The sequence below is a fragment of the Melanostigma gelatinosum genome, assembly GCF_949748355.1.
Source record: "Melanostigma gelatinosum genome assembly, chromosome: 10".
In the NCBI taxonomy this organism is placed as follows: domain Eukaryota; kingdom Metazoa; phylum Chordata; class Actinopteri; order Perciformes; family Zoarcidae; genus Melanostigma; species Melanostigma gelatinosum.
Window position 1 is genome coordinate 13,270,875 of NC_136643.1, and position 26,595 is coordinate 13,297,469.

A 26,595-nucleotide genomic window follows, 5' to 3' on the forward strand; every position below is an offset into this window, starting at 1 on the left:
TATTTCATGAAATAGTGTACTTCACTGTAAATACTGTACTTGCATCAGTGGGATTAAATTCCTTTTAATTGTAAACCAGTCTTGGTAGATTTCTTATTGCAGCGTGTCGACTGTAAAAAGCAGCCGGACGCGTGCTCTGGCCTCCTCGCTGTGGAACAGACTCAGACTTCCACAGTTCTTACCCTCAGCTGGACAGCCACTGTGATGGGCCCACAGCGCTCTAGCCTTTGGAGGAAGGAGCTCGAGCCTTTCTTCTTCAACATCTGGCCACAGACAGGGATAGTGAGAGAAAAACACACAAGATAGATCGCCATCTTATTTCAAGAAGCTACTGAGGAAGAAAGAATCAAAGAAAGATCAGAAGTGTGTGATCACGTCAATGTGTGTGCATGCTTGTGTAGTTTCTATCTGAAACAAATCCAATTTCCAGAGGTACCATGTTTGGAAGTATCTTAGATTAGATTGTTTGTTTTTTTCAAAATGACCACAGCTGTGTGTCCATTGATTGGCACAGCAGTCAGTAGCCCTGTTGGAACAAAGACCTTGTGACTTGTTCGTATTTGTTTAGCTCATAAATTCCTTCATTCCATTTACTAGTTTCAAAAGCTAGTATTAATCAAGGCCTTGAACATCATTTAATGCTCGGCACTCTGTGAAAAGTGTACTGTACCTTGGTACGGTCATAGCACCTCCGGGACTGTTGGGGGACGATGTTGGCAGTGACGAGGGAGGCTGATGGCCTCTTGTGGAGCAACAGGGCAGCTTTAGGCCCCCTCAGCCCGCCACGGCCATGGGCCGCTGGCACCAGAGAACCAGTCTGAGTCAGCTTGGACTGGAAGAGCTGCTGCAGTAAGACACTCTCACTGGCTGCCGGCCATAAATCACATACAGAGACAGAGAGGGGGGAAAAAATGATGAAAAGAAGCAACAGCATTGGTGGAAACAAGGGGGTGGAGGGGAGTAAGGAAAGGTGGAACGATGAAAAAGAAGGACAAGACAGAATGAATGAAGGAAAGACAGAAAGATATACAGAAAGAAGGGAAGGAGGGAAGAAAGAAGGGAGGAACAGTGGGAATGATGTAAACAAGGAGGGAGAGAAGAATAAGAGGAGAAGTGTGGGGAGGAGGTTTAAAGTTAGGCTTCATGTAAACAATCAGTCAGGCAACAAGAGGGGGTGGACCGACACGTGGCGCGGTCCACAACAACAATGAGCTCATTCAGTAGAGCCAAGCAACGTGGGCGTCTCTCTCTCTCTCTCTCTCTGCAAAGAAAAACAAACACGAGTCCTGGACTCATTTCACTACACACAGCTCCAAGGGTAATTGTCTTTTCACTTAAAGCAATCATTGCCACCACCTGAATATAGACTTGCATAGACCCCTCGCCTCTCCGATTAGCTTCAGGCTTAAACTTTAAGGCGATGACATCCGTTAGAGGAAACCACGGAGTGCGTATGTTAATGTGTGCGGCTGAATGGCAGCGACGCATCGTCTCGGTCAGATGGAGGGACAACAGCCAAGTGTGAGTTAAGGGCTAGCCTTTAGAAGATTAGCCTCATCATGGAAATTATAGCAATTAGGCTGCTGGATGCGAGGCTAGCCTGGCAGTCACACAATGAGTGCCTGTGTCCTGCTGAAGCACAACACCCCACATCTGGCACCTTCTATAGACAATATACACACAGACGGTGCTGTCTGCCACATATGGGATGAAACACACAAAAACAGCCACACTTAGACAAAGAGTGGTTCTGTGTGCTGTTAGTTTAGACAAGAGTGCATCTTTGTGATCAAGTTTGCTCCGACGCCACAATGTGGTCATACGCGTGTCATGTATTCGGTACTTACACTTCATCGTAAACAGGAGGTTCTGAGGAAGAGAGTCCTTGTTTCTTGCGAGTGATCCTGTGAGATCATATGAAATCTGGTGGAAAAACACAAAATCATACATTCACTTACACAGTGCATTGTTTTTCTTCTAAATGTTGGCTGTGGACAATTACCACCTCGTCCTCTACATCACAGTTTTCCATTGCATAGTGCTTGCTATGAATAGATAAATAAACTCCCGTTACATTTTTTCACGTGTAGCCTATAAATCTAATCTCACGAGGCAATTCTTTCAAAAATAAAGTTTACACAAACACGCACAACTCATTTCTTATCTGTAATATTAAGACAATACATAGACACAACAACAAGAGGATGACAAGAACAGTGGGATAAAAGCCAGCAAATATCATATAGTCTGTGTGTGTGTGTGCGTGTGTGTGTGTGTGTGTGTGTGAGAATGTCCTTGAGCCTTGTGAGATGGAGGGAAAACAATATATAAAAATAATAATAATAATTTCAAAACAAACACAACAAACCAAAAAAAAAAAATGAAAAACAGGTAAGTATGTGTGCATATGGATCTTCATGTATGCATGTACGTGAGTTTCAATTGGTTGTCCGGCAAGAAAAACAAAACAGAAATCAACAACAGTAAAAAATACACAACAATATATATATATACACACACACACCGGTATATATACTGTACATATTTCAATATTAATAGAATGGGTGGTGTCACGTGACACCACCCATTCTGTTACATGGAGTTTAGACACAACATTCAGTGCGTCTAAACTCTTTTTCTGTAATGTATATGACAGACCTGTCCGGCATAGTGGCTGACGGTGAATGCTGGGCCCTGGTCTTTGGGCGGTGGGTTTCCGTTGCCGTCCTTGGTTGTGAGAGAGAGACCGTGAGTGGGATTGGAGTCCAGCTGGGTCGACAGCCTCTTGTACAGGGTCTGCTCTGCCGGCCGCAGGCTCTGGCTCTCCTCGTCCAACACGCACAGGAATCCCTGAGGCTTCTGGAGGATGAACAAACAGAAGCTCAAGTTATTTATGTCAGTCATGTTGACAAAGAACCATTAATAAGAGTGATAAATTACTTTTATTACGACACTTTTATTGACCCCTACAGGGTGCAACTATCCCTCTGATTTCAAATAACTTTTTTGGGGGGCAATTAGTGATAGAGATTGTAGACAGACAGGAAACATGGGGTGAAAGGTTAACATGCAATACAAGTTGAACAAAGGGAAAGTTGCAATGACATTGTAAACATCTTAACCACCAGTCCTACCAGCAATAATCCAGTCTGAGTTTTATTTTTTACACAACCAGTCTTCATGTAGGTCACATTTGTGTTGTATGTATACCTTTAAATTAAACTTAAAGAAAGAAAAAAGAAGAATTAAAGAGCTATTAATTAGCTGAAACCGTTTCCAACTTTGAAAAACAGAAGAAAGAAAGAAAAAAGCGATGAAAGTGTGAATTTGATCCGTGTGATTTAAGAGCTTTCGTCAAAGCTCTGGGCGGGCTTGCAATGTTGCATGACATCACGAGACACCAAAGTGGATCAGTCCGGTCTGAACCAGTTCAGTGTACCAGTACCTGAAGAAAGAAGTCCAGAACGGCTGGCTGGTTGCCGGGGAAGCGAGGGGTCTCCATGGCGATGCCCTCCTGCAGACACTCAGACTGCTCCTGCTGGAATAGCACCTCGGAGACGTACTGCCTCAGCCGCTCATTGGTCATGTTCACGCACAGCTGGAATGCACACAAAACACACACATCAACCTGTAAACAAGTGCACATGGTGTGAAATCCCTCCTCAGAGACACAAAGCTGTACGTTCTAGTTCTAAAGCAAATAAATGCACAAATAGAATCTGGAACACAAACCTGCTCTGGCACCAAAAGGGAAGTCAATGGGGGCATAAATGAACCGACTACTCATATAAGCACATCACACCCCAGAGCGGTTTAAAGGGGACACCACGTGCATGCATAGTATACTAGTAATAGATGTCCCAATGTAGGGCCTTTACTCCATTCCATTATAATACGGACACAGTGTTCCTGCTGGGACACATGAACTCTTCCTAACCCAGCAGTCAACCAATCACAGCACAGGAGTCAATCAAGTGAGGTTTTATCTGGGGTGTGTGTGTGGAGCACTGGGGGGGGGGGGCTCAAGTATGACTTGTCACATTGATGTACAGAGAAGGAACACAGAATATGAAGTGGAACAACACAGGACAGCAGTCTGCAGCAGCAGGCCTGTTTAAACTTCTCCTGAACCCAAATGTGTCACAAAGTGAAACATAAGAAATGTGGTACATGGTTTTAGTCTAGGAATGAACTTGTCATTCTTGTACCTCCGTGAGCCCCTGTCCCTGTTTTCAACCAGAGATCTGGAGCATCTTCTCTGTCTAACGCCACCTGACACGACAACAGATGCCAGACCGATGCCACCATGTGATAAGAACATGAATCTTGTAGGTTAGGCTCACAAATAAAGCGAAAGTGAAAATAATCATGTTGTATTCAGTGCTCAAGTAAAGCCTTGCAGCTCTTAGCTTTGGGGTAATGTCTTTTTACGAGATTTCACAGAAACAAATTAATGTTTGGGGGGAAAGAATAAATAAACAGGCTTTAGTTTCTCTCTTTGGGCACCGTCATGCGTCTCAATCAGAACAATCACAACATGACCCACATTTTGTCTCGCGGCACGCTGATTGAGAAGTGCTGATCGAGAGGTGTGTTGTGCCGCGGGGGCCGTGGTCCTGTTTGCTTTCATCAGTGTTTGTCTATTCTTTGTCTTCAAGCTGGTCTAGTACATTAAAGGCTTAGTCCCAGCAGGTGGCTGATTGAGTTAGCTCATTAGCAAAGTGCTGAGCAGGTACAACACACCCCTGACAAACACAGCTCTAATTAACAAGCCCTAATGACCCCGATCATGCTGCACATGTGGAGCCTGCCCGTTACGAGTCTGCGTGTGTGTGTGTGTGTACAAACATGTCAGAGTGCGAGTGCCTGTTTGTCACTGAAGTGCCACATCTACTGTAAGAGATCATCGAGTTTGTTTATCCAGACCTCGCTTCCCCTCTGCTTCCTCTGGTGTGGGTGTGGCGGGTAATGTGTGTGATTTGAACAGGCTGATATTAAAAAAAGAAAAAAAATCAGCATTAAACAACGGAGAAGATGTCTGGGAGAAAGAGGCGGGCAATGCCACCGCCTGCCAGAGATAGTGTCTCTTTGTTTCTCCCGTCCTCGTTAGCCTCCTCCCCTCTCTTCCCTTCTGGCACTTGCACTCTCCGTGACACGAAGAGGATCGGTCACGCAATACCTCACTTCCACTTAGATTAGAGAATATATCCAAGGGAAGACTAAGACCACTGACATCTCAGTGACACACGCATACACACACGAAAACCAACACATGCATGTAGGCAAAGACAAACACACACTGGCCTTAATAAAGACTGGGAGGATATTGGGAGTTCCTGAGGGAAAGAACATCAGCTCTGAGTAGAAGGAATAAGCACTTAGTCTCTTGTGCCTTATGAACACCCGAAGACACGACAAACTGTGTGTGTGTGTGTGTGTGTGTGTGTGTGTGTGTGTGTGTGTGTGTGTGTGGTGATATACAGACTTGCCTGCTTGTCTCAGAATGGTCTAGTCTATTAACAGTGAGTGCTTGATGAGCACATGACAGATTTACAGCCCAGAACAGGTGAGCTGGACATGTTGTACTCCGTACACTATGTCATCACACACACACTGACACAACAACAACAACCAAGCATTGCAGACACGCCCATCCATTTGTGTAAAGGACAGAGAGAAAGAGAGAGAGAAAGAAAGAAAGAGAGCAAGAAAGTCGAGATTCCTATTCTTCATAAATCAAATTTAAAAAATGGAGTCCTGTTTGTTAAATGCAATTGCTTCTCCATCTCTAAATATACTACTTGGTGCAGCCACCAGTAGCTTCTCTGAGAAAAAGGAGCTTTTTTTCTTCTGCTATTCTCAGGCTCCCACTGTTGCACTGAGCTCTAATACAACATGAATTCACAGCCAGACTGCTGATCATCAAACATAACTGGCAAATTAGCTTTCTTTATGACCACAACACTTGACAAGGAATTTCTTGACTATGAAATCATTTCTGTAATTTTGGTTGTTGCTGGTACTTTTAAATTTTTTCAATGATGCGAACAATGCCGCCTAATGTGACAAATGTTTTTGTTTTCTTTGCAGAAAAACAGTTGGGACCAACTTCATTGGAACAAGATTTGGTTCTTAAAAAATAATCAACAATAATTTGCATCGTGACCCCAAAAATATACTAAATCATGTGTGTAAAAATAAGACACACACACACACACACACACACACACACACACACACACACACACAGGTTTGAAGCAGCCCATTACTCTGACATCACACACACACACAGAGCAGCCTTTGTGTCAGCCCTCAGTTCACTTAAGGACAGCTGGAAATCACGCCACAGACATTCAGTACAATTACAGACCAAAATGTCTAAAATAGATAACCGTCAAATATTTTCACAATTTGATTAAGATCTGTTTGAAACTACAAAACCACACACTATTCAAAGAGATTTCTTTAGCTCAGGGCGGCCTTCTAAGCCACTGATGTTAATCAGGGAATGTCATGAATGCATTTGAAGAACTTGATGAGGAGAAGAAATGTGTTGGCTTGAGGGGAAGAGGGACACAACATTGATGCCTATCTTTGGGGTTGACTGAAATCTAAGCAGACATTGTCCCACCTGCTCAAATCCATTCCTCTGAACTTCTTCAAACCCAAAGATGTCCAAGATCCCAATTTCCAAGGCAGGATCACTAGAAGAAATGAACAGATAAGAGAGCAAATGTATTACGTATGACCACTTCAACTCCAGCATCAATGTGAGGACTTGTTTGCGTCACTCTGACAGGAATTATCTGGTTTGTGTGTGTGTGTGTGTGTGTGCAATAACACATCTGAAGAGGGTGTGCCAGTAGTGAGTAGTGTGGTTGACACATGAATTATGTTGTGTGGTTGGTGTGTAAACAACGCAAAGCACAAACACATTCCAGAAGACGGAGCACCAGTTATCCGTGTGATAAGACCTCACAACATCAACACAACCAAGGATCCATTGGCCTCGATCTAAGAGAGTGTGTGTGTGTGTGTGTTTAAGTTGCTGTTTGCAAGACCTTCACAGAAACCTTGGGTGTGTCCTCCACCTTGTTGTTCAGTACTTTTCATTTCAGTGTGCATGCCTATCTGTGCAATGTAAACTATTACAAACCTTCACTCTAAACTCTGTGTCTGTCACAATAATCAGTGTTGTCACTCCAGAGGCCCTGAGTGAGAGACGGCGCTCGTGTGATTACAGATACTTTACATTGGTGCCGTTTGTTATCAACAGCCTGGGCGTGCAAAGAAATGATTTTGCCGGTAAACACTGGGGGGGGGAAAGAAAAAGCAACCTGTGAGCATAAACACAGACACACACACACACACAGCTATACCCAATGCTGTCGTCTTGTCCCTGTAGGTAGTCGTTGGTACTGTTGACCAGATAGCTGAAGAGACGTCCATAGATGGCCTTGGCAAGCTGGTCTCTGTACTGCTCCGACATCTCCACTGTGTGGCCCCTAGTGATCACGTCACCTGACACAAAAGGGACATGGCAACACAATTCCTTGATGATCATGTTGATAGCACAGTGATGGAACAAGATCTGTAAGGTTCATGTTGGGGTTTATGGCCCAATGTTTTGTTTTCTGCGGCAAGACGACACTGGTGAATGTGTTTTAAATGTAGATGTACGGTATTTATAACTTTAACAGTGCTGAGGTTATTCCAGTACAAGTCTCACACATGTCTTTGCCCTGAAGATCAATATAAAAGATGAATCCGATGATAATCATAGTGAGGGACTGTCACTGCTTATGCAAGTGGAAAAGGGAGGGCCAAGTGACGGCGAAGGCTGGCGAGTGGATACCTTTGAAGTACTGGACGTCGGAGGTGAGGGCGGTGCTTAAGTCATTGGAGCACACCTGCAACAATCCAGCAACTGTGCAGAGGAAGAGAGAGAAAGAAGCCGTCAGAATAACTGACAGTGACGTGACGACAGGATGAAAAACATCAAAACAGCATTAATCATTCAAAATGAGGACAGGTCAGAAAGGTAGCTCTGATAACTTCCCAGAAATGAATGTGCTCTTCCCTACTCTGATGACAACATCACGCTGCCAGCGCAACAAGCTGAGCCCCGCTTCACATCACTCCAACCGAATCGATCAGCAGAGCTGGCAGCAGTTAGTCACCAGTGGAATTCTGAGCAGAACCCATAAACAAGCAGCAGAAACAGGTGACAACAACCCGATGACATCACATCTCCCCGACAACGACCGGCTCTTTCCCGCTCAGGCGCTTACGTCATTTGTTTACCATCTCACTAAGGTCGGGGGTCACAGGAGCGAATATAGCGGTTGCATAATGAGGGCGATAGAAAGAGAGCGGGTTTAAGAGGGATCTCTCCTCACCGTGGTTACTGTTTACCAGATAATGCGGCTTAACAAGCAGGTGACTGTCTGGCATTTAGCTCGTGCTGGCAAGCTGCCAAGCAGAACTCCAAGAGACAAGAGAAAGGGAGGGGCGATGACGACGAGGTAAACACGATGTGTGATGCACCCCCTCCTTCCTGCCCCGCCCCACCGCCACACAGGGTGGAAATGTGACCCCCCCCCCCCCCCCCCCCCCCCGGTCATGTGACGGAGGGCACTGACCTCTCTCAAGCAGCTGGAGGTCAGAAGGGAAGGCTGTGTCGGCATCCGTCAACGCAGTGAAACGTAGGTCCCCAATATGGAGCACAGCAGATAGCAGCATAAACACTGAGTCAACCTCCTAACAGCGAGAGAGAGAGAGAGAGAGAGAGAGAGAGAGAGAGAGAGAGAAGAGAGTGGGGAGTTAGAGAGCAAACAGATACGAACTACTAGAAGTTCGAAAGTAGTAAAAACAATCAAAAACAGGAATTTCTCCTTTTCCACTGCTTAAGTCCAACATGCACTCCATGAAATGCTAAATTCAACCTTGGGACTGGCGATATACTACATTTATCTTAAAGTTTACAAATGCCTTGGAAAATAAAGAAACACAAAAATAGAAAACCCAAGGCTTTCTAACGGCGCATCGACCCTCCTCCTCCCTTCGGTCACGCACTTCTTTCGCTCCGTCCCACTCTCCCTCCCTCTCTGGCCTTGAGTAGAGGAGGCTTAATGGAATACCCCATTACCCACTGCTCTGAATCTCTGAGAGGGGGAAGCTCGAGTTTGAGGGTGTGCGCTTGTGTGTGTGTGTGTCTGCGTGTGCACTCTCTCAAGGCAGGATATTGGAGCTGATATCTGGGAGATAAACACAAGCATTAGTCTCTGTCTGACACTCTATACACAGACAGACTCCCCCTGCTTAGAAAGGGAGAAGAAAGGGAGCGAGGGCACAAGGGAGAGAAAAGGAGCGATGGGGAGCGTTAATGACGATTGACCTTTGGGGTCTGGACTGGGAGTCTTACGCTGATTAGACTTAGACAGAGACCAATGGGTGGTCTATCACTTCCAGTCTTACCCCCCCCGTCCCTTCTTTGGTCCCTTGGACTCTCTCTCTTATCCAGTAGACACTAGTGCCCTCTGATATGAGCCTATCTATCTCCCCCCCCGTCCTTAAGGCCATCCCTGCGTGTATTGACTGCTGCTGGATTAAAAGGTGAGATGGTGGTCACTCCTCACTGCTGACATGCTGACTGGGAATTTAAGAATAGAATCTGATAACGGGCTGGGAACACAGCTGGTGGTGCACAGGACGAGCTCTGTACCACACACTGTAGCACACTACGCGCACTCAGCAGGACTATATCAATGTCTTCATATGATCTTCAGACAGAAAATAGAATATGAGTCCCAATCCTAAGAGATCAAAACATCAAGGCCGAATATGTCGTTAGAAACAGATTATGACCGCCTCATTTCAAACACGTCTTGTGCCTGAAGGGGGAGGATATACCGTTGTGTCCTTTGCATCACTCAGTCTCCCGCAGTCCATTATGCAGTGGTCAATTGTTTAATGGAGCATGGACAATCCTCTTCGACTTGAAAATGACTTTTGACCGTGACAGTATTTACCAGGTATTACTGGGATGACATTCTGCTCATATATTTTGAAGTATTTGACTTTTGGGTCAGTAGTTCTGCCATCTTTGAGATTAGGGACGCATTCCTTTGGAGGATCCAGCCCCTGGACTCAAAGTCACAGACTCAAAACCTGGGGTGAAATGTCATTGATGACCTCATACGTGGCTACTTCAGGGTCTGTAACATCAACACTTTGAACGATCCCCGCCGTCGATAACCTTTGAATAAACAGGGAGAATAACAGAAGCCGTACGCAGTGCCGATCGATACCTGCTTGTTAAAGCCCAGGGCTCGCAGGGCTTGTTTGACTGCTGCGAGGCGTTCCCGGCTCTGGGCGGAGGCTGTAGCTACTGGAGGGTTCTCCCCTAGACGCCCTCCACTGAGATACCTGCAGTAAGGACATAAACATTGGACAATGTGGACTGATATATTTCAGACAACAAAAACAAAACGCTCACAAAGGACAAAGTGTGTCCCGTGGCCAGTGTGCAGGTGCATGGGTTCCAAACATGTGTGCATATCTGTGGATGACAGAGACCTAGATCCAAAAGATTTATGAGGTCGTTTTGTGCAGTGCTACATACAGTTCATGTCACTCTATGCAGAGAGCTCCGTTTGGAAGGGAGGAGAAATAGCAAACAGGGTTGTAAATCACCAATAGTGACGCAAGAGGGGCAAGCGTACCCGTCAGGCTCCACATCAGAGCGAATCAGGTCGGTAGTTATCACACTGGTGACATTCAGTGGATATATATAAACATTTATATTGTGGATATAATATAGATACGACAGCTGACAGACACTAACCTATGAGCCAGCACATTGTTGAGGTAAAGTGCGCTGTTCTCCTCAGGCGACAGGCCTTCAGCCATCAAATAGAAGATGTTGAAGCTGTGTTGGTGAGGAGGCAGGTGGACCAGGCGAGACTTCTCCAGCATGTGGGTGGACACGCGGGCTTAAAACATCAGATTTGTTTCATAATTCAATAACACGTGTGTACATTACATTTCATCAGATAGTAGTAGTGCTGAACATGCAGTGGATGCTCACTGATCAAATGAACTGGGGCAAAATAAGGTAAACAGGACATTAAATGAAGGAGCACACATTGAAAGGCAGTAAGAGCAGATGCATGGGCCTTTACTGCCCCCTGCTGGTGTTCACTATCGAGCACCTGATCCCACAGCAAGTATCACACAGTAGTTCTGTGTCATCACACAGTAGTTCTGTGTCATCACACAGTAGTTCTGTGTCATCACACAGTAGTTCTGTGTCATCACACAGTAGTTCTGTGCATCTTTTAGTGTATGCTATCATCTCTGTACTATCATCATAAAGTAGTGGTCCAGACTTTGAAAACAATGAGTATTTGCTCACTTATTTTGGCAATACATATTTGATTTTATTAAACAATAAATAATGATGTGTGGAATCATATAAGGAAACATGTTATGTCAAGTATAGCAAAATCAAACCAGAATATAGACATTTTGAAGAATTAAGTACAATGTTTTGACACTTATCAGCATTTCATTCTACTCCCGTCTCCAATGGGAACTACAGACAACAATACCATCAATCACTTTCCATTGAGAGAAATGTGTGTTACCTCTGAGCAGTGTCCTCCTCTTGTCACAGTATTGGATGGTCAACAACTTGATAAAGCGGCTTGAGTTGTTGTTCCTCAGAGTCTTTGCATGACCGAAGGCCTCCAGAATGCAGTTAACCTGCATATTTTGTTAAACCAGAGGAAATGTTAACAGTGAGTGTGAACATCCTCACTGCAGAGTATGTCTGCCTTTTTATTTTACACAAAGTATCTCTCTTGTATCTCAACACCTGAATCAAACAATTCCACTTCCCACCACGAGATGTCAATATGCACCCGTTAGACGGGAGCCAAGTGTTGTACGTGTCCTAGGACGATCAGAGGGAGAGCTGACCCAGATATCGACGACATAACGACGACTTCATCAGAAACACGTCACTTGCAATCCCTGGCTACACGCTGCTTTGTTGCCCGACTGATAGAGAGCAGAGCATGTCACAATCCAAACCACATCTACGCAACGGGGAATACACGAAGAGGCAGAAATGCAAGTTCTTTCTTTCTTGCTCATAAACAAGACAAGGGAGGATACTAAACTCTGACCTTAAATACCTTGTAAAAAATATTAATAACAATAATTTGTCAGTACATGTTTTTATATGATTGTAGCCTCTCTTGATTTACTGGAAGATGTGCCATGAAGCGGATATGGGTGTTTGGCATCCTATTGTACTCCATCATCTTTCTGAATCAATATTCCTTCATTAGGCTGTAAAGTTTAAGACAAATGGACTGCCCCCTCAGAATAACGGCCAAATGATTCTCTCCGCTGCCAATGGTTCTGTTCTTAAGCAACAGTATGGTGAGAGATAAAGTCATCTTAATGGAAATCTTGATGATGCAATCAAACACAGGGTCTGAATGCTCAGATGCTGTCTTTGACAGATGAACAGCTATCGAGCAGAGAAGAAAAGACAACCAGTAAAGCCCCTTACTGTGTCCACTAATCCATACGTCTATCCTCTCCTCCAGCACAGAGACAAGAAGACCAGCAGGATACATTTACACCGCTATGACCACTGTCTCGCTACAATGTGTGCCATCTGATTCTTTATCAGAGATGACGTGCGAGAGGGAACAATAAGCGCAGCAAAGACTTGCGCACAGGGTGAAAGGATGCACGATTCAGTCAGTGCCTCGCTTTGAAGAACACACGAATATCATGAGTTTCTCGATGAGGACCGATTGTGCAGAGAATTGAATTTGGAATGAAAAAGATGTCTACCATGATGTTATTTTTCTAGCCTTTTTGCAAATTAAAAGTAAAGACACAAGAGCATGAGAGCAAAAAAGGATTCAAGACTCATCCCCAGGACAGTGCGGTTACATATACTTCAGCCATTTAAGCCTCCAGGACACCCGGTGACTGTTTGAAGTGTAAAATAAAAGAGTATCAGGACCAGACTTACGTGTTTCATTCTGGGCTCCAGTGCAAAGCCTGTGGGGCTGGAGCGGGCTGTCAGGTGTCTCACTATGTGCTTACAGGCCTCTGTTTTCCCAGAACCACTTTCACCACTAGAGAGACAGACAAAAAGAAATGCTGATTTAATGTCCTTCAGTGATGCTGTTATTGTTATACTGGTTGTCGCGGTCTCCAATGTTTCATGTCTTAAGGTCATCATTTCTCAAGTCTGTTTTAAAACAATCGAACATTGACAGGTGTTGCTTGCTGTGATCATCCTTGTGTTCATGCTGGACATTAAGAGATGCTTCCTTATGTGCTTCCAACAGAAGTGATGGGGTAGGTAGTCATCGTGCAACACTTTGCGCCTTTATTGCCATTTGATATTCCCATCTTATAATTGCACTCTTTGCGGCAACATCTACAGAACGACTTCCATCTGGATAATGGGCGAGTAAAAAAAGAATGAAATTAAAAGCAAACATATCAGTACAAAAATCAAGCATCTGTGTGCGATACCATTCTCAGAAGAATAGACGTAAAGCATTAGTCATCAGGGTGTTTCCCCACATCTGTCACCTCGGTTCCATGTCCCCACCTCCTGACATCACCTCCTTCAGGAACCCCCACCCATCAAAATCACAATCTCTCCCTTCTGTCTGACTCAACTAACGTTGCTCCATTTGATCGCCACCTTCCACACGCCGTTACAGCCACAACTTATCTGGCAGTGGGCGCCTGTTTTTTAATCAAATTAATGAATTAATGGCGTTGAGTGGATATTAAATCTGACATATGGCACCTCTACAGTCTACAGAGAGTTGAGACAGGCACAGTAGCACCAAGCAGATGGCTTCAGAAGGTCAGAAGCCCTCACTAATGAGCACAGCGTGCTGTGCTGCGCTGTTTGTCTCTGTGTATGTATGTGTGTTACTAGATTTCCTACTTACAGTCCTGCTGAGTGCAAAGTCCAAAGCCCTTTCCCCTGTTTATTTCATTTAGCACTTTTTATTAGATTTCAAGGGCATTTTGTCAGAGCACTGGCCTCGGGGGATGATGGCCTCCGATTGCCTGTAAATGTGTATGTGTGTGTGTGTGTGTGAGGAAATAAAGAGGAATCGTGAACGAACAGGAAAGAGTAAATGCAAGAGAAACAAAAAAAAGGGAGGAATAAAGTGTAGCAGGGAAAGAATGAAGGGAAAATTAGAATGCATTGTACAATGTCCTAGCACGTGTGAGTGAGATGGATAGCCTGCGGCCAGGGCACATTCACTCTCTGCCAGATTGGTTACAACTCAGCGGGAATGTCACTGCAGAGCGGGATTTAATTGCAATCAGGGAGCTGCCTCCGTCCAGCAGAGGACGAAGAGCAAGACGCTACAACGCTCCCAGCAAACCTCCGTCTCTGCGTGAATATTGAACAGGTCCACAGCTCAGCTGAGGCCGAGCGATATTAATCCCTCAGGGAGTGTTTAACAGGTGTGTGGCAGTGAGGGGTGTGGACCAACCAGGTGGCCGGCTGAACGTCACTAGAATCTGCACAGTTATTTCGCTCTGTTGAGAGTTTTGTCTCATAATCCCGAGGCAGAGAGTTCAGTGTTTGTGAGAGTGAGTGTGTGAGTGTGTGTGTGTGTTGAGGGAGGCCCGTGTACCTCAAAATGAAACACTGCGGGCGTCTCTCCTGCAGCATCATGTGGTAAGCTCTCTCTGCTGAGGAGAAGATGTGAGGTGGCAGAGAGGAGCACAGGCGACCCGTGGAGCTCATGTACAGCTGACTCACCTGTGGGAGAAAGAGAGGTAGAGTCCGCCAACACATGAGATTACAACCTCATGTAACATGGACACGGTGAAACCACGCTGGGTGTAACCTCTCCATGCATAGAGTTTGAGTAAATAAGGAAGCCAGCAAATCATCAACCGTCTGGTTAAAATTTTAAAAAAATGAAATACCATTTCAGCTTATCGGAATACTGCGATTGTCTGAACAACTGTTGGTTTAAAAAGTTACACTCTGGAGACCCACACTTAGAATTAGACGTAACCATGGCTGGAAAATGTTGACACGGCTGTAATCCACTGAGGCGTTTGGAGAATGTTACTCCTGCTCTTCAGACTCTTTTAAGGAGGTTCTCTTCTGGTTTTAGTTTTACAAAAAAAGATATGCTTGTAAAACACTTGATTGAAAGTGATTAAGTGCAAACCTGACTTTTGCACTGAAACCTATAACAGCAACTATGGTTTAAATGTTGCACAATGTATGCCGAAGAAAGACAGCGGGTACCCTCCATTGTCTGTCACACTGAACGGTTATATGACTGTACCGTCACACCCTCTTTCTGTAACAAGTCCAGAAGATGTGTGCCAGCACTGCATTGGTGTCTGTGGAAAGGCGGATGGGCGGTGGACCACCAGACCGGAGGGGGTGACAGACGGCCAGCAGATCACACATATTGGGACATATGTCCTTCTCACACTGGCTCCTCCCTGCTCGTCCACACATCCTCTCAGTCGAGTGTGGACGCCTGGAGTGAATCCAGACACGGGCGGGAACGGGACAGCCAGAGGGGGCTTGGCTTCACTCTCTCATGGCAGGAGAAGACGTCTCCCCCTCCATCCAACCCCTCCTGGGTCCACATGGGCAAGCGCTAAGCTGCCGTTAATTCAGCTATTTCAAAACGAGTTATCCACTGCGATAAATAAGGTGACGCACACTGTTGTTGATTGATATCACGACGTCAAACTAATTATAATGCTGTTTAAAAACATCAAAGACTGTCAGTCCTTCGCTGAGTCTCCTTTAGCTGTTGCAAATGTTGCAAATACTGCTTTTCACCCCTAGAGGTAGTGTTTTTAAAAATGTATTCTTTAAAGCGGTGAGGTAGCATAATAAAGTCTGTGTGTGTGTGTGTGTGTGTGTGTGTGTGTGTGTGTGCGCTAGGTAAACTGGATACTTCTCTTCCCTTGCTGATGCAGAGTCAGCCTTGTGCTGTGTATCATTGACAGGAAGACTGCATTATTTATCAACCACAAGGCCCATTTCATCCGTTCACGTCCTGCTTATTATACGGCAAACATGCCTCCTTTATATTGTGCTTTTGCATGAGAAACGCACAGCCTTTCAAATGTAAAGCCACATGTTTAAAGCGTGGATCGTGGTACATAGATCTGCAAATGAAATATTAAGAGAGAAAGCGCGGCATATAATGGTGGAGGTCATTTAAAATAGCTGCTTACCAAAGTGGAGTAGATGGGCAGCTCTTTGTTTGGATTGACCAGCAGGAGGATGTGTCCAATGTAAGTCTACGAAAGAGAAGAAAGAAAACACACCCGACTGCTCGATTACTCGTGAATCTAACTGTAAGACAATTACTATTTGGGTGTGAGGTCGACCATTTCGACCTGCAAACAGGCTGAAGCTGGTTTATAATTCCTGAAGGTAACACTGAACTGAAAATAAAAGTGCTGTCCCAGTCTTCTTTTCACATCAGAATTCATGGCAGCGACAATCTCCGTTACCATAAGAATATGGTAATCTCAGGGCAGAGCAAGGCCAAGAAGGGACCTCCGACGATAACCTCAGCAATAACCTTTGCCCTCCCACGCCGCGGACACAAACCCTGAGGCCAATTAGATCAAATTAACCAACTCCTGATTCCTGACCCTTTCCACTAAACTGCCAGCCCTCCGTTCCTCACAAAGAGCCCCGGAGGATGTTTGAAAGCCAACGCCGTGTCCCCCCGAGAGAACGCAGACATTGCTAACATTCAGTAACATGCTGCTCTGTCCTTCGGCCCTGGCTCGAGGTTAATGACTTGAACAAATTCCCACAGCCTGCAGACACAGAGCAGAATTCACACTACCAGTCTAGCTTTTTTTTTTTTTCTACGGAGTAAAACGTCAATATTAACTGGGGAAGGCTGCATTTTTGACAGGGACGTCACAAGCTGAAACAACAGCGTCTTCAGTCATATCAAGACAATTACAAAATCAGCCTATTTTCCAGTCAGGCTTTCGACAGCACCACAGCACTGAAACTGCTCTTGTTAAGGTTTTCAACGACATCCACTTAAACATAGACAATGGCAGAAGTTCAGTCTTAGTGTTACTGGATCTCAGTGCTGCATTCGACACGGTCGACCATGCCATACTCCTAGAAAGACTAAACATCTGGGTGGGACTCTCTGGCACAGCACTTAACTGTTTTGAATCCTACTTGAAGGACCGAGAATACTTTGTGTCTGTAGCTGATTACACATCAGAGCTGACGAAAATGACATGTGGTGTTCCCCAAGGTTCAATACTGGGGCCTCTTCTGTTCAACATCTACATGCTTCCACTAGCTCAGATGATGGAAAGCAACAAAGTGTGTTATCATAATTATGCAGACGACACACAAATCTACATAACTATGTCACCAGGGGACTATAATCCCATACAAGGGCTGGGTAACTGCATTGAACAAACCAACAACTGGATGTGCCAGAATTTTCTTCAATTAAACAAAGATAAAACAGAAGTAATTGTTTTTGGTACCAAGGACGAACAATTGAAAATCACCGCTCAGTTTCAATCACTGATGTTAAAACCCACAAACCAAGCCAGAAATCTAGGTGTAGTTATGGATTCAGACCGCAACCTGAACAGCCATATCAAGACAATTACAAAATCAGCCTACTATCACCTGAAGAATATATCAAGGATTAGAGGATTTATGTCTCAACAGGATTTGGAAAAACTTGTCCATGCATTTATCTTCAGCAGACTGGACTACTGTAACGTGTGTTTACAGGTCTCTGTAAAAAGTCTGTCAGAAAGCTGCAGCTGATTCAGAACGCTGCAGCTCGAGTCCTCACTAAGACCAGGAGGGTGGATCATATCACCCCAGTTCTGAGGTCTTTGCACTGGCTTCCTGTCCAACAAAGAATTGACTTTAAAATCCTGCTGTTGGTTTACAAAGCACTGAATGGTTTAGGGCCAAAATACATCTCTGATCTGCTGCTACCTTATGAACCATCCCGACCCCTCAGGTCGTCTGGGACCGGTCTACTTTCTGTTCCCAGAGTCAGAACTAAACATGGAGAAGCAGCGTTCAGTTTTTCTGCTCCACATATCTGGAACAAAGTCCCAGAAAGCTGCAGGTCTGCTGAGACCCTCAGCTCATTTAAATCAAGATTGAAGACTTTTCTGTTTGCTGCTGCCTTTAATTGAACCACATTCAATTAATATATTAATCAATTTCCTGCATTTCTGCATTTTACTACTCTATTTTATTTCTTACACTGTTCTTAATTGCTGTTAAATCTCCTTTTCTTTTGCCTTATGTTTTGATGCTTTTAAAAGGACTGCACAATATATCGCCATTTCCTCCGGGACCGAGTTCGTGCAAGGCGTACACTATAAAATGCAGATCGGCAGAGATCTTTTCCAGACGTGGTTTGTGTGCGAGTAATTGCAGAATTGCGGCAGTGTATGGTTGATTGCGTGCAGCGTAATGTCTCAGGGAGACATCAATTATTGTTTCAATGTATGTTTTAAATCTCCTTTACTTTTGCCTTTATGCTTTTAATGGTTTCATGTGAAGCACTTTGAATTACCTTGTTGTTGAAATGTGCTATACAAATAAACTTGCCTTGCCTTGCCTTGCCTTGCCTATCCTTCCCCAGTTCCTTGCTGCTCTCCTCGGGGGTTTTAACGGCGCACCCGGTCCTTCTATATTGGCAGAAGGCAGCAGACCACTCCTTCAAAGCCCCATCTCTGACCACCCTGCTGGGAACATATGGAGCATTCACCGCCTTTGTCCTCTCCCTCTTTCTGTCCTTCATCACATCTCTGCTTTGTTCACCTCTTTCTTGAAATGCCCTCAATCATGTGCATAAGGTCACACCTTAAGTATAAAAAGAAGAAGGTGAAGGAGGGCAGAAAAGCAAAGAAATGTATTCATTTGGCAACACTAAAAGAGTACGTTGTTCATTTCCAAGCACTTTTAGAGAAGATGGATACTATGTTGAAAACTTCATCTTTACATATAAGGCTTTATTTTTGTATATTTTTGCCACAAACAGAATGGAGCATAACTCATGACTGTAGCATGTGCATCTCCATGGCAGAGTAGTTATACGCAATCAGATCAGCTGCTCCTACATCCCCATGATAGCCTCACTTTGTCCTTTCTTTGAACCTTTTCTTCTTCCAAATTCGCCCCTCATTATTCTGAATTCTTATCATTTCTCTCTTCTTCATCCACCACTCTGCTGCCTGTTATTGTCAACCCCTTATCGGTCGTCCCCTGCTGTGGCTAACCCTACTGTCTGTGCCCATCTGGGTTTCCATAATAACAGACTATTACTGCTTCTTCACAGAGAGGAGAGTGCACCGGATCGCTCCACATTGATCTGGTTCCAGTCTTTATAGAGCTCGGCCCCCATGGAGAAGTATGGGCCAGACTACGGTTAGAAGAGGAAGGAAGATGACAGGACTATAAAATGGAACAATTGTTTGAGATTAAGGCACTTTACTCCTGAATATAGTTTTGGATTTATCTTCCAATCGATCTAAATGGTATTGATTTTGCAATTGTCACCAGTGTAAGTACGTGTGCGCGTGTGTGTGTGTGTGTGTGCGCGTGTCAGAGGTCACAAATCCAAATGTGATCTGCACAATCGTGTTCAGGAGAGAAGGTACAGTTTATACTTCAGACACATATGCCGGTGCTCATCGGTATAAAGATGGTGTGATGTGATCCAAACATCACACTCTGAAACTCCCAGACCGTAAACAACACAACGCTCCACTAGCAATGAACAACTGAGTTATGGCCGAGAGCGAGAGAGTGTGCGTGTGTGTGTGTGTTTGTATTTATCTCTGTTTTGTGTGTGCTTTGTGTTTTCATGCATGTTTAATGCTGAGTAAGACTTCCTGGTTCAGTGGCACAATGACAGCGGGGTCTTACGTAGATTTGGTCGTTTCCGAAGCGCTTCTGCATCTCGTAGAGCAGGCTGCTGTCGGTCAGCTCACTGAGGGATGCCAGGTCGTCATTGGGAGCGGGAGGCATCAGCTTGACCTGAGGAAAGCGCAAGCTGAGAGTAAACACCAACAGGCTGCCACTACGTTGGAGTATTTTACATTTGTTGTACACATTTCAAGTCTGGGACAGTGGTCTCCAGTTAAGATCCTCTGAGGCCTAAAGACATTGCAGCACTTTGTTCCAATCAAGTTCATCACCAATTTATTTCCTCTATTTTCCAACATTACATCTGAGAAGTACTACAATGCACATTATTGTAGACATATAGCGCATATTGCTTAGCTAGCACATACTTGATTACTTCTCAATCATCATTGCTGAATTAAATTGATCGGATTCCCACCTCTTTGTCTATTCAGATACTTCTATGAAACACCAGAGTTATTCCAGACTGTGTGACGTCGCTCCAGATAACAAGAGAGCCTGATAAAGCAGACGTGAAACGCTATGCCTGACATTTTTACAAAAACAAGTTTAATTTGAAATAGATAAAAACTTGGGGTCATTTGGGATCATCTGTGTTCTCACTGCCTTACTGTGTTTTTATAGTGCGTGAGCTGTAGGACGACACGGTACCTGCTCCAGTTTGCTGGCTCCAGAGCTAAAGGGACCATCTAGGCCATTGTCCTGTGAGGGCTGTCGGCTCAGTGCTCCACCTGCATCTCTAAACATGGCGTACTTCTCCAGCAGACTGTCCCGCTTAGAGATGGAGAGACCCAGGGGGTTCCTGTGTGATAGGTGGACAGGCAAGGTGTTGGAAAAGACACAGAAGGTAAATGGATGGGAAGCAGATTTGAGAACAATTTAGGACAGTATTTACAATTTATGGAGTAACCATAACAGGACAATTGTGCTCATGAAACTGTTAACCCACAAGTTCTTGACAGGAGTGTTGAGGTCGTGAGAACCGCCATCATAGCGTTGGTCAGTGGCGGGTAGAGGAGCGGAGGGGTCCTTTAGTCTCTGCAGCCAGCTCTCCTCTGCGGTCAGCAGCATGTCCGCTATGGGCTCCGACGCGGAAATGTCTGGTGAAAGTAAAAATAGTTTTTTTTCACCATTCTGTGCCATCACAGGTAATATTGTAGCCAAAGCCCATAATACTCTACACTCTAAAACAACCAGGTACGCCTTTCTGTTCACTGGTCTCTCACCATGCCAACCCTCCTTCACAATCAGAGTGGATGAACCTGCACTGGTGCACAATGTGAACCCCACTGTGGATCACCCAACTGTGCTTAAGAGGAAGGGGGAGATAAGATAAGATAATCTGTAATGAGGTGTAACAGGGTACGAGGGAAGGGGAATGGCTTCATCCCGTCTTCATTTGTGTCTGACTGACGACTCCCATCTCTTGCTCCGGCTTTCTTTCGTCACGTGGCCGCTGAAGGAGGGATGTGGGGCTTCGAGTGAGAAAGAGGGGGATTGTCTCAGTCTCCGAGGGCTTGTCTCACATCTTTTACAAACCTGCATGCTAGAAGGAACTATTGATTGAGGCCCGAGTGAGGCAATCAAGAGTTGTGATGAAGCCATGGGAGTAAATGGTGAGAGGCAGCTATGGTATTCTATCCCACAATGGGGAGGAACCCGAAGCCCTTTCTATAGGCTTCACCTATAGGTTTCACCACCATCACGCTTCACAATGACTACACTGCATTCATCAGCAGCCCGGTTCAGTGAATGGTTTTACAACAGATCTGTTCAGCTTTAAGATGCGAAGAGTTCAACCCTTGCTGCGTCACGTGTGTGTGTGTGTGTGTGTGTGTGTAAGGGGAATTTAGAAGCTTTCACTCCAACACTGATATAATTTAGGTTTAAAGCCAATGTTTCTCTTCGAAATGCATTGTGTGCATCTTTGCCTTACGAATGTGCTGGATGCCTTTCCTTTCTCATTTGACATACACACCTGGCTAGCAAATTGTTGAGCTGTTTCCAGTCTGTTTAAAAGGCGTTTCATTCGTTTATCTTCTTCTTCTTCTTCATGTGTTATGGCCTGCATGTACAACAAGTTGCATTACCGCCCTCTGTAACTGGCAGCAATGTGAGCATATTCCTGCATCCTCGTGCAGCAGAACACGACATTAGGGCTGATGTAGGACTTATCTGCCTACACAAAACATTTAATTCTACCGTTTAACAGCCTACATGATTTCTACACAGCAAATGAAAGGATTTATATTCATAGTTCAGTCACATGAACCTAGCATATAGCTTAACGGCAAATTACACAGGACGGTTGTTGCCTGACTTCGCTAACATTCTACCCCGAAGCTGAGAGCGTTGGAGCAGCGAGCTGCGTCGAGCCACCCTCACTTTCTATTGTCATTCTCTTTGGCTTTGTAGTCAGAGCAAAACACTGCTCCACAGCATCAACGGTGCATTTCATTTCAGACTGTGTGATTTTACGGGGGTCTAGAATTAACAAGTTTGCAACAAGTTATTTAAATCAATAATCACCAATTAAGTCTTCTCTTAACTGTAGTGCCTACCAGTCAAAAGGGAATCCTCCCAGACCGACATCCACACAACTTGCCCCACATTGAATCAGTGCAAATAGTCTTTATTCAGATCTCCTCTGTTTATCTCGTAAGCTTCAATTAAGAAAACATTGAAAAAATGAGTAGATGCCTCTCGATAATGATATGATACCTTTATGCCCATTAGCAAATTAATCACTCAAGCCTCTTTTGATTACTGCTAACACCCCATTTTAATCAATGCATGTGTGTGTGTGTGTGTGTGTGTGTACGGGCAGGAGTAAGGTGTTCATGTTTTCTTTCATGAAAAAATTAGCTCTCTCTCACAGATGCACTCAGATGAGCACAGATAGGCTCAGCGGTGACTGAACCTCATTCACTGTGTACACCGAGTGTGTGTTCATGAGCCTGTGTTTTACATTATCACTGTGATTATTAATGCATTTGCAGCTGAACAAGTCAAAATCCATTTATCCGCTTCTCTGCCTCATCAACTCTTGATTTCTAAAAAACACGTTTGCACATTCCAGCAGCAGCGTTTGTGTGTGTGTGTGTGTGTGTGTGTGTGTGTGTGTGTGTGTGTGTGTGTGTGCACACGTGCGTAGTTGTGTGAATGCCTAAATGAGTTACCTGAGGGCTTGTCTTGGTTGCAGTTCAACAGAGTCGGGTTCGCTCTGTGCCTCAGGAGCTGGCTAACGATGCTCGTCTGTAAGAGACCGGGAGAAACACCCACATCCATTTTCATCAGATCCTCAGAAAAGAATCCAACATTTCTAGGGCACTATGAACTGCAGCAGCTTTCAAACCATCAGTGCAAGAACAAACAAACAATGTATGTATGTCACGCATGACAGATCGATGCAAGCGTTGCCCCTGACTGAGGAGATCCTTTGATAATAAGCGTATCGTCCATCACATGTCACAGTGGAAGAACCCCATAGTTGTCCACACTCACTTTCGCACACAGTGACATGTGATGGCTGTCGCCTCTGTCCTCTATTGTTCTGTGGAGGTTTCTCTTTTTGTCGAAGCAGTCGGGCTCTCGGTCCTTTCCCTCTTACTGCCCCTTTCATCTTCATTTTGCATTCTCGTTGTCAACACCCCTCTTCTACTCTGTGGACTATCAGCTGTAAAGAATCCAAGATGTGTGCTGCAGATCTTGGATGTGCAGCTGTGATCTGTGAATACTATGTGACTTGACCATCCGCCCATCCTCCTCCCTACGTCGACTTTAATTAAAAACATATTTGTGAAATCTAATTCAGGCCGCACTACCACATTTAGCTGCAATGCAACAAGCACAGTTTAAAGACTGAGCATGTCTGGAAGAGTGCCATTCAATTCAGGACACCTAAAACATATTTCTGCTATGTCTGCTATTCACTTGTGCATAGAGAATATTAAACAGCAATAAACCACATTATCATGCTTGGGCTAAGTTAACTCAGCTGGTAAAACTAACTGCAAACTATCGTTACTGATTCTCAACAGTTTAAGGAGCGTTCCAAAGCAGCAGAACTTCTTTGCACTAACGAGCTATGAGTCTATAGCATCTCTTCTGCCCACAAACCCTGTCAGCTGCACTCGCATCCTACAAATATGGACAACGCGTCAGTGGCACCACAAGATCTTAACTCTTTAAATCGGTCAGGGGGATCAGGAAAAGGTCAGCACATTGGGTTCCGCGGGGACAGAGCAACGTCATAGCTGATGCATATTCAGATAGACAAAAGGTTTTTGTAAAGGCTCAGATTTCCTTTTTAAATGACTTGTCAGGTCTAAAAAATGATCTTGAGATCATGAAACTTGTTCAGGTGGTTGCTATATTGCCACAGCTTTCATATCGACCTTCATTATAAAAAACTGAATGAATTAATCCGACCCCAGTAGGGCTCTACTTTAACGTCCTGCCATTTTTGTTTGAAAATCCACACACTATTAAAACTCCTTCCCTTAAGAGAACACATCTTGAAGAGCCTAGACTCAAATCAAGGACGCCAAGAGCCAGGGTCTAACTTATCACAAGACTGAGAGAGGGAGGCTTAATTAGCTGCAGTAATAGGGTCATGTATCTTCTTAAAGGGTCAGTGTAGCGGGTATGCCACGCTGCAGATGGGGGTCTTTGGGTTTAACGTTCCAGCTCGTGTTACAGTTACCGGCAAGTGTTTCCAGGCAACGGTTTGCTTCTGCCTCCTATCAGCGAAGCCTCTTCTCGGTGGAACCATGCAGTGATTTAGTCGGCTGTATATGCAGACACACATCTTGAACCCATCATATCCTGACTGCTGACATGTCACTGTCAGTAAAAAGGGAACGGTGTGTTCAGAAAGCCAGTTAGGTCAGCGAGATCTGAACGTGTTCACTTCCCTTCCTTCATAGTTGGATCCCTCCCAAACCGATCTCATCATCGCCCCAACAACTCTCCTCCGCCCCATCTGGAAATCAATCTCTTTTGCTCTAAGAGAGGCCATTAAACTGCTCATCTAAAATGCTGTAACAAATGCATGTGCAGTAGTGCTCTGTGGCAGCAGTTTGACTGTTCCTAATCAATAGGCCCGAAAGAAGAGCAGCTTATCAGAGTGTGTGCAGGGTAACTGGAGGCTACTTCCTCAGAGGAAGCACTCATCCATCAGTAACTTCCTCGTTATTTCATTCACTCAATTAATGACTGTAATCGCATCAGATCAATGCAGCTGGATGAGTAGAAATGAAGGGGACTACTTCATCAACGTCAATGTGACATTTTGTTGAGCAGCTGGGAGTTACCTGTCCATATTTAGCAGCCAGGTGGAGAGGGGTCCAGAAGTTGTTGTCAGCTGGATGAGGGTCCGCTCCACTCTCCAACAACACAGACACCACCTCTCTATAACAACTGGCACATGCTATGTGGAGCTTCAGAGAGAGAGAGAAAGAGATGCAGTTATGACAGCGAAGAAAGAGGAAGCTACAGCATCTAATAAAAACAGAGGTGAAGGAAGAGGACAAACCATGACCAGGGGGAAAAGAGAGGTCAACGCACACACACACACACATGTGAGCGTACTTACTAGTGTGACCCCGTCGTCATTGGGCTGGTTGAGGCTTCCCCCTGTGGCTACAAGCTGTCTGACATCAGAGAGCATGGTGCTACGTCTCTGCATCTTCATGGCGTGCATGGATGACACATCCACACCTAAAAACACACAAACACAATTGAGATATTACGCTAAGTATTTAGTTGTTATGCTTTAAGAAGCAGTTTGACATTTTGGAGATGTTCTATGGCACTTATGTATATCTGAGCGTTACAATTAAAGCTGGAGTCCCATGAAAAACAGATGAAACAGCTAGCTTGGCTCTGTCCAAAGGAAATTGGCCTACACCTCTAATTAACGCGTTATTTAATCTGAACAAAAACGAAAAAAGTATCACTTGCCGTTTTACGGGGCGTTACGTGCTGGACTATCTCTTGGCCGGGAGCAGTGACTTCCTGGTCTCAATCGTCTTATTTTAACTCTCAGCAAGTCGATTTGATCCTTTAAACCTTATACTTATGATTCAGTTGTTTGAAACAAACGAGTTGGTTTACAGAGTTCTCCAACATGTAGGGACGAGTTACATTCAAGTACACGTTTTGTATTTAAAGATTCCCCAGCTTTAGCAGAACTAAATACTCTCAACAGGATCTGGCGTGAGTTCAGCACGGTGCTCTCCGACAGTGGTTGTGCCACAACCACTGTATGCAATTGGGAGGCTGTGTGTGCGGCACTGGCAGGGGAAAAACCCTCAAACTGACAGCACACTAAAACCGAAGCCTGGCAAATCAAGTGATGACCAAAAGTGACCCTGATGTTGAAACTTCAATAAAAAAAAGTCAGAGGACATCCAACACTCGTAAAGAACAAGGCTACTGTAGCCGCCTCTTTGGCTGACACAGCCAAACAGCCGTCTGCAAGGGCATCTGTCCCAAACTATGAAGATCAATGCACGGCTCCACAATCACATACACAACAACAACACCTGACTTTGGCTGCCGCAATAGCGTGGATTGATTATCAATCGATCTAT

General features: G+C 44.7%; 1 protein-coding gene across 1 annotated transcript in view; it reads right to left on the bottom strand.

Annotated features, from left to right (window-relative positions):
- myo16 (myosin XVI) overlaps positions 1 to 26,595 on the bottom strand; it is a gene marked incomplete at both ends in the record, with an annotated part of 68,450 nt that overhangs the window by 22,744 nt on the left and 19,111 nt on the right. Inside the window, 21 exons of the mRNA XM_079277471.1 lie at positions 183 to 263; positions 671 to 867; positions 1,848 to 1,923; positions 2,659 to 2,859; positions 3,446 to 3,598; positions 6,632 to 6,704; positions 7,380 to 7,521; positions 7,856 to 7,927; positions 8,643 to 8,760; positions 10,311 to 10,428; positions 10,847 to 10,994; positions 11,649 to 11,766; positions 13,058 to 13,163; positions 14,703 to 14,830; positions 16,285 to 16,350; positions 20,000 to 20,110; positions 20,651 to 20,801; positions 20,949 to 21,099; positions 23,179 to 23,254; positions 25,315 to 25,440; positions 25,596 to 25,720. Of these exons, the coding sequence (XP_079133597.1) occupies positions 183 to 263; positions 671 to 867; positions 1,848 to 1,923; positions 2,659 to 2,859; positions 3,446 to 3,598; positions 6,632 to 6,704; positions 7,380 to 7,521; positions 7,856 to 7,927; positions 8,643 to 8,760; positions 10,311 to 10,428; positions 10,847 to 10,994; positions 11,649 to 11,766; positions 13,058 to 13,163; positions 14,703 to 14,830; positions 16,285 to 16,350; positions 20,000 to 20,110; positions 20,651 to 20,801; positions 20,949 to 21,099; positions 23,179 to 23,254; positions 25,315 to 25,440; positions 25,596 to 25,720 (2,537 nt within the window). The remainder of the gene's footprint in view (positions 1 to 182; positions 264 to 670; positions 868 to 1,847; positions 1,924 to 2,658; positions 2,860 to 3,445; positions 3,599 to 6,631; positions 6,705 to 7,379; positions 7,522 to 7,855; positions 7,928 to 8,642; positions 8,761 to 10,310; positions 10,429 to 10,846; positions 10,995 to 11,648; positions 11,767 to 13,057; positions 13,164 to 14,702; positions 14,831 to 16,284; positions 16,351 to 19,999; positions 20,111 to 20,650; positions 20,802 to 20,948; positions 21,100 to 23,178; positions 23,255 to 25,314; positions 25,441 to 25,595; positions 25,721 to 26,595) is intronic.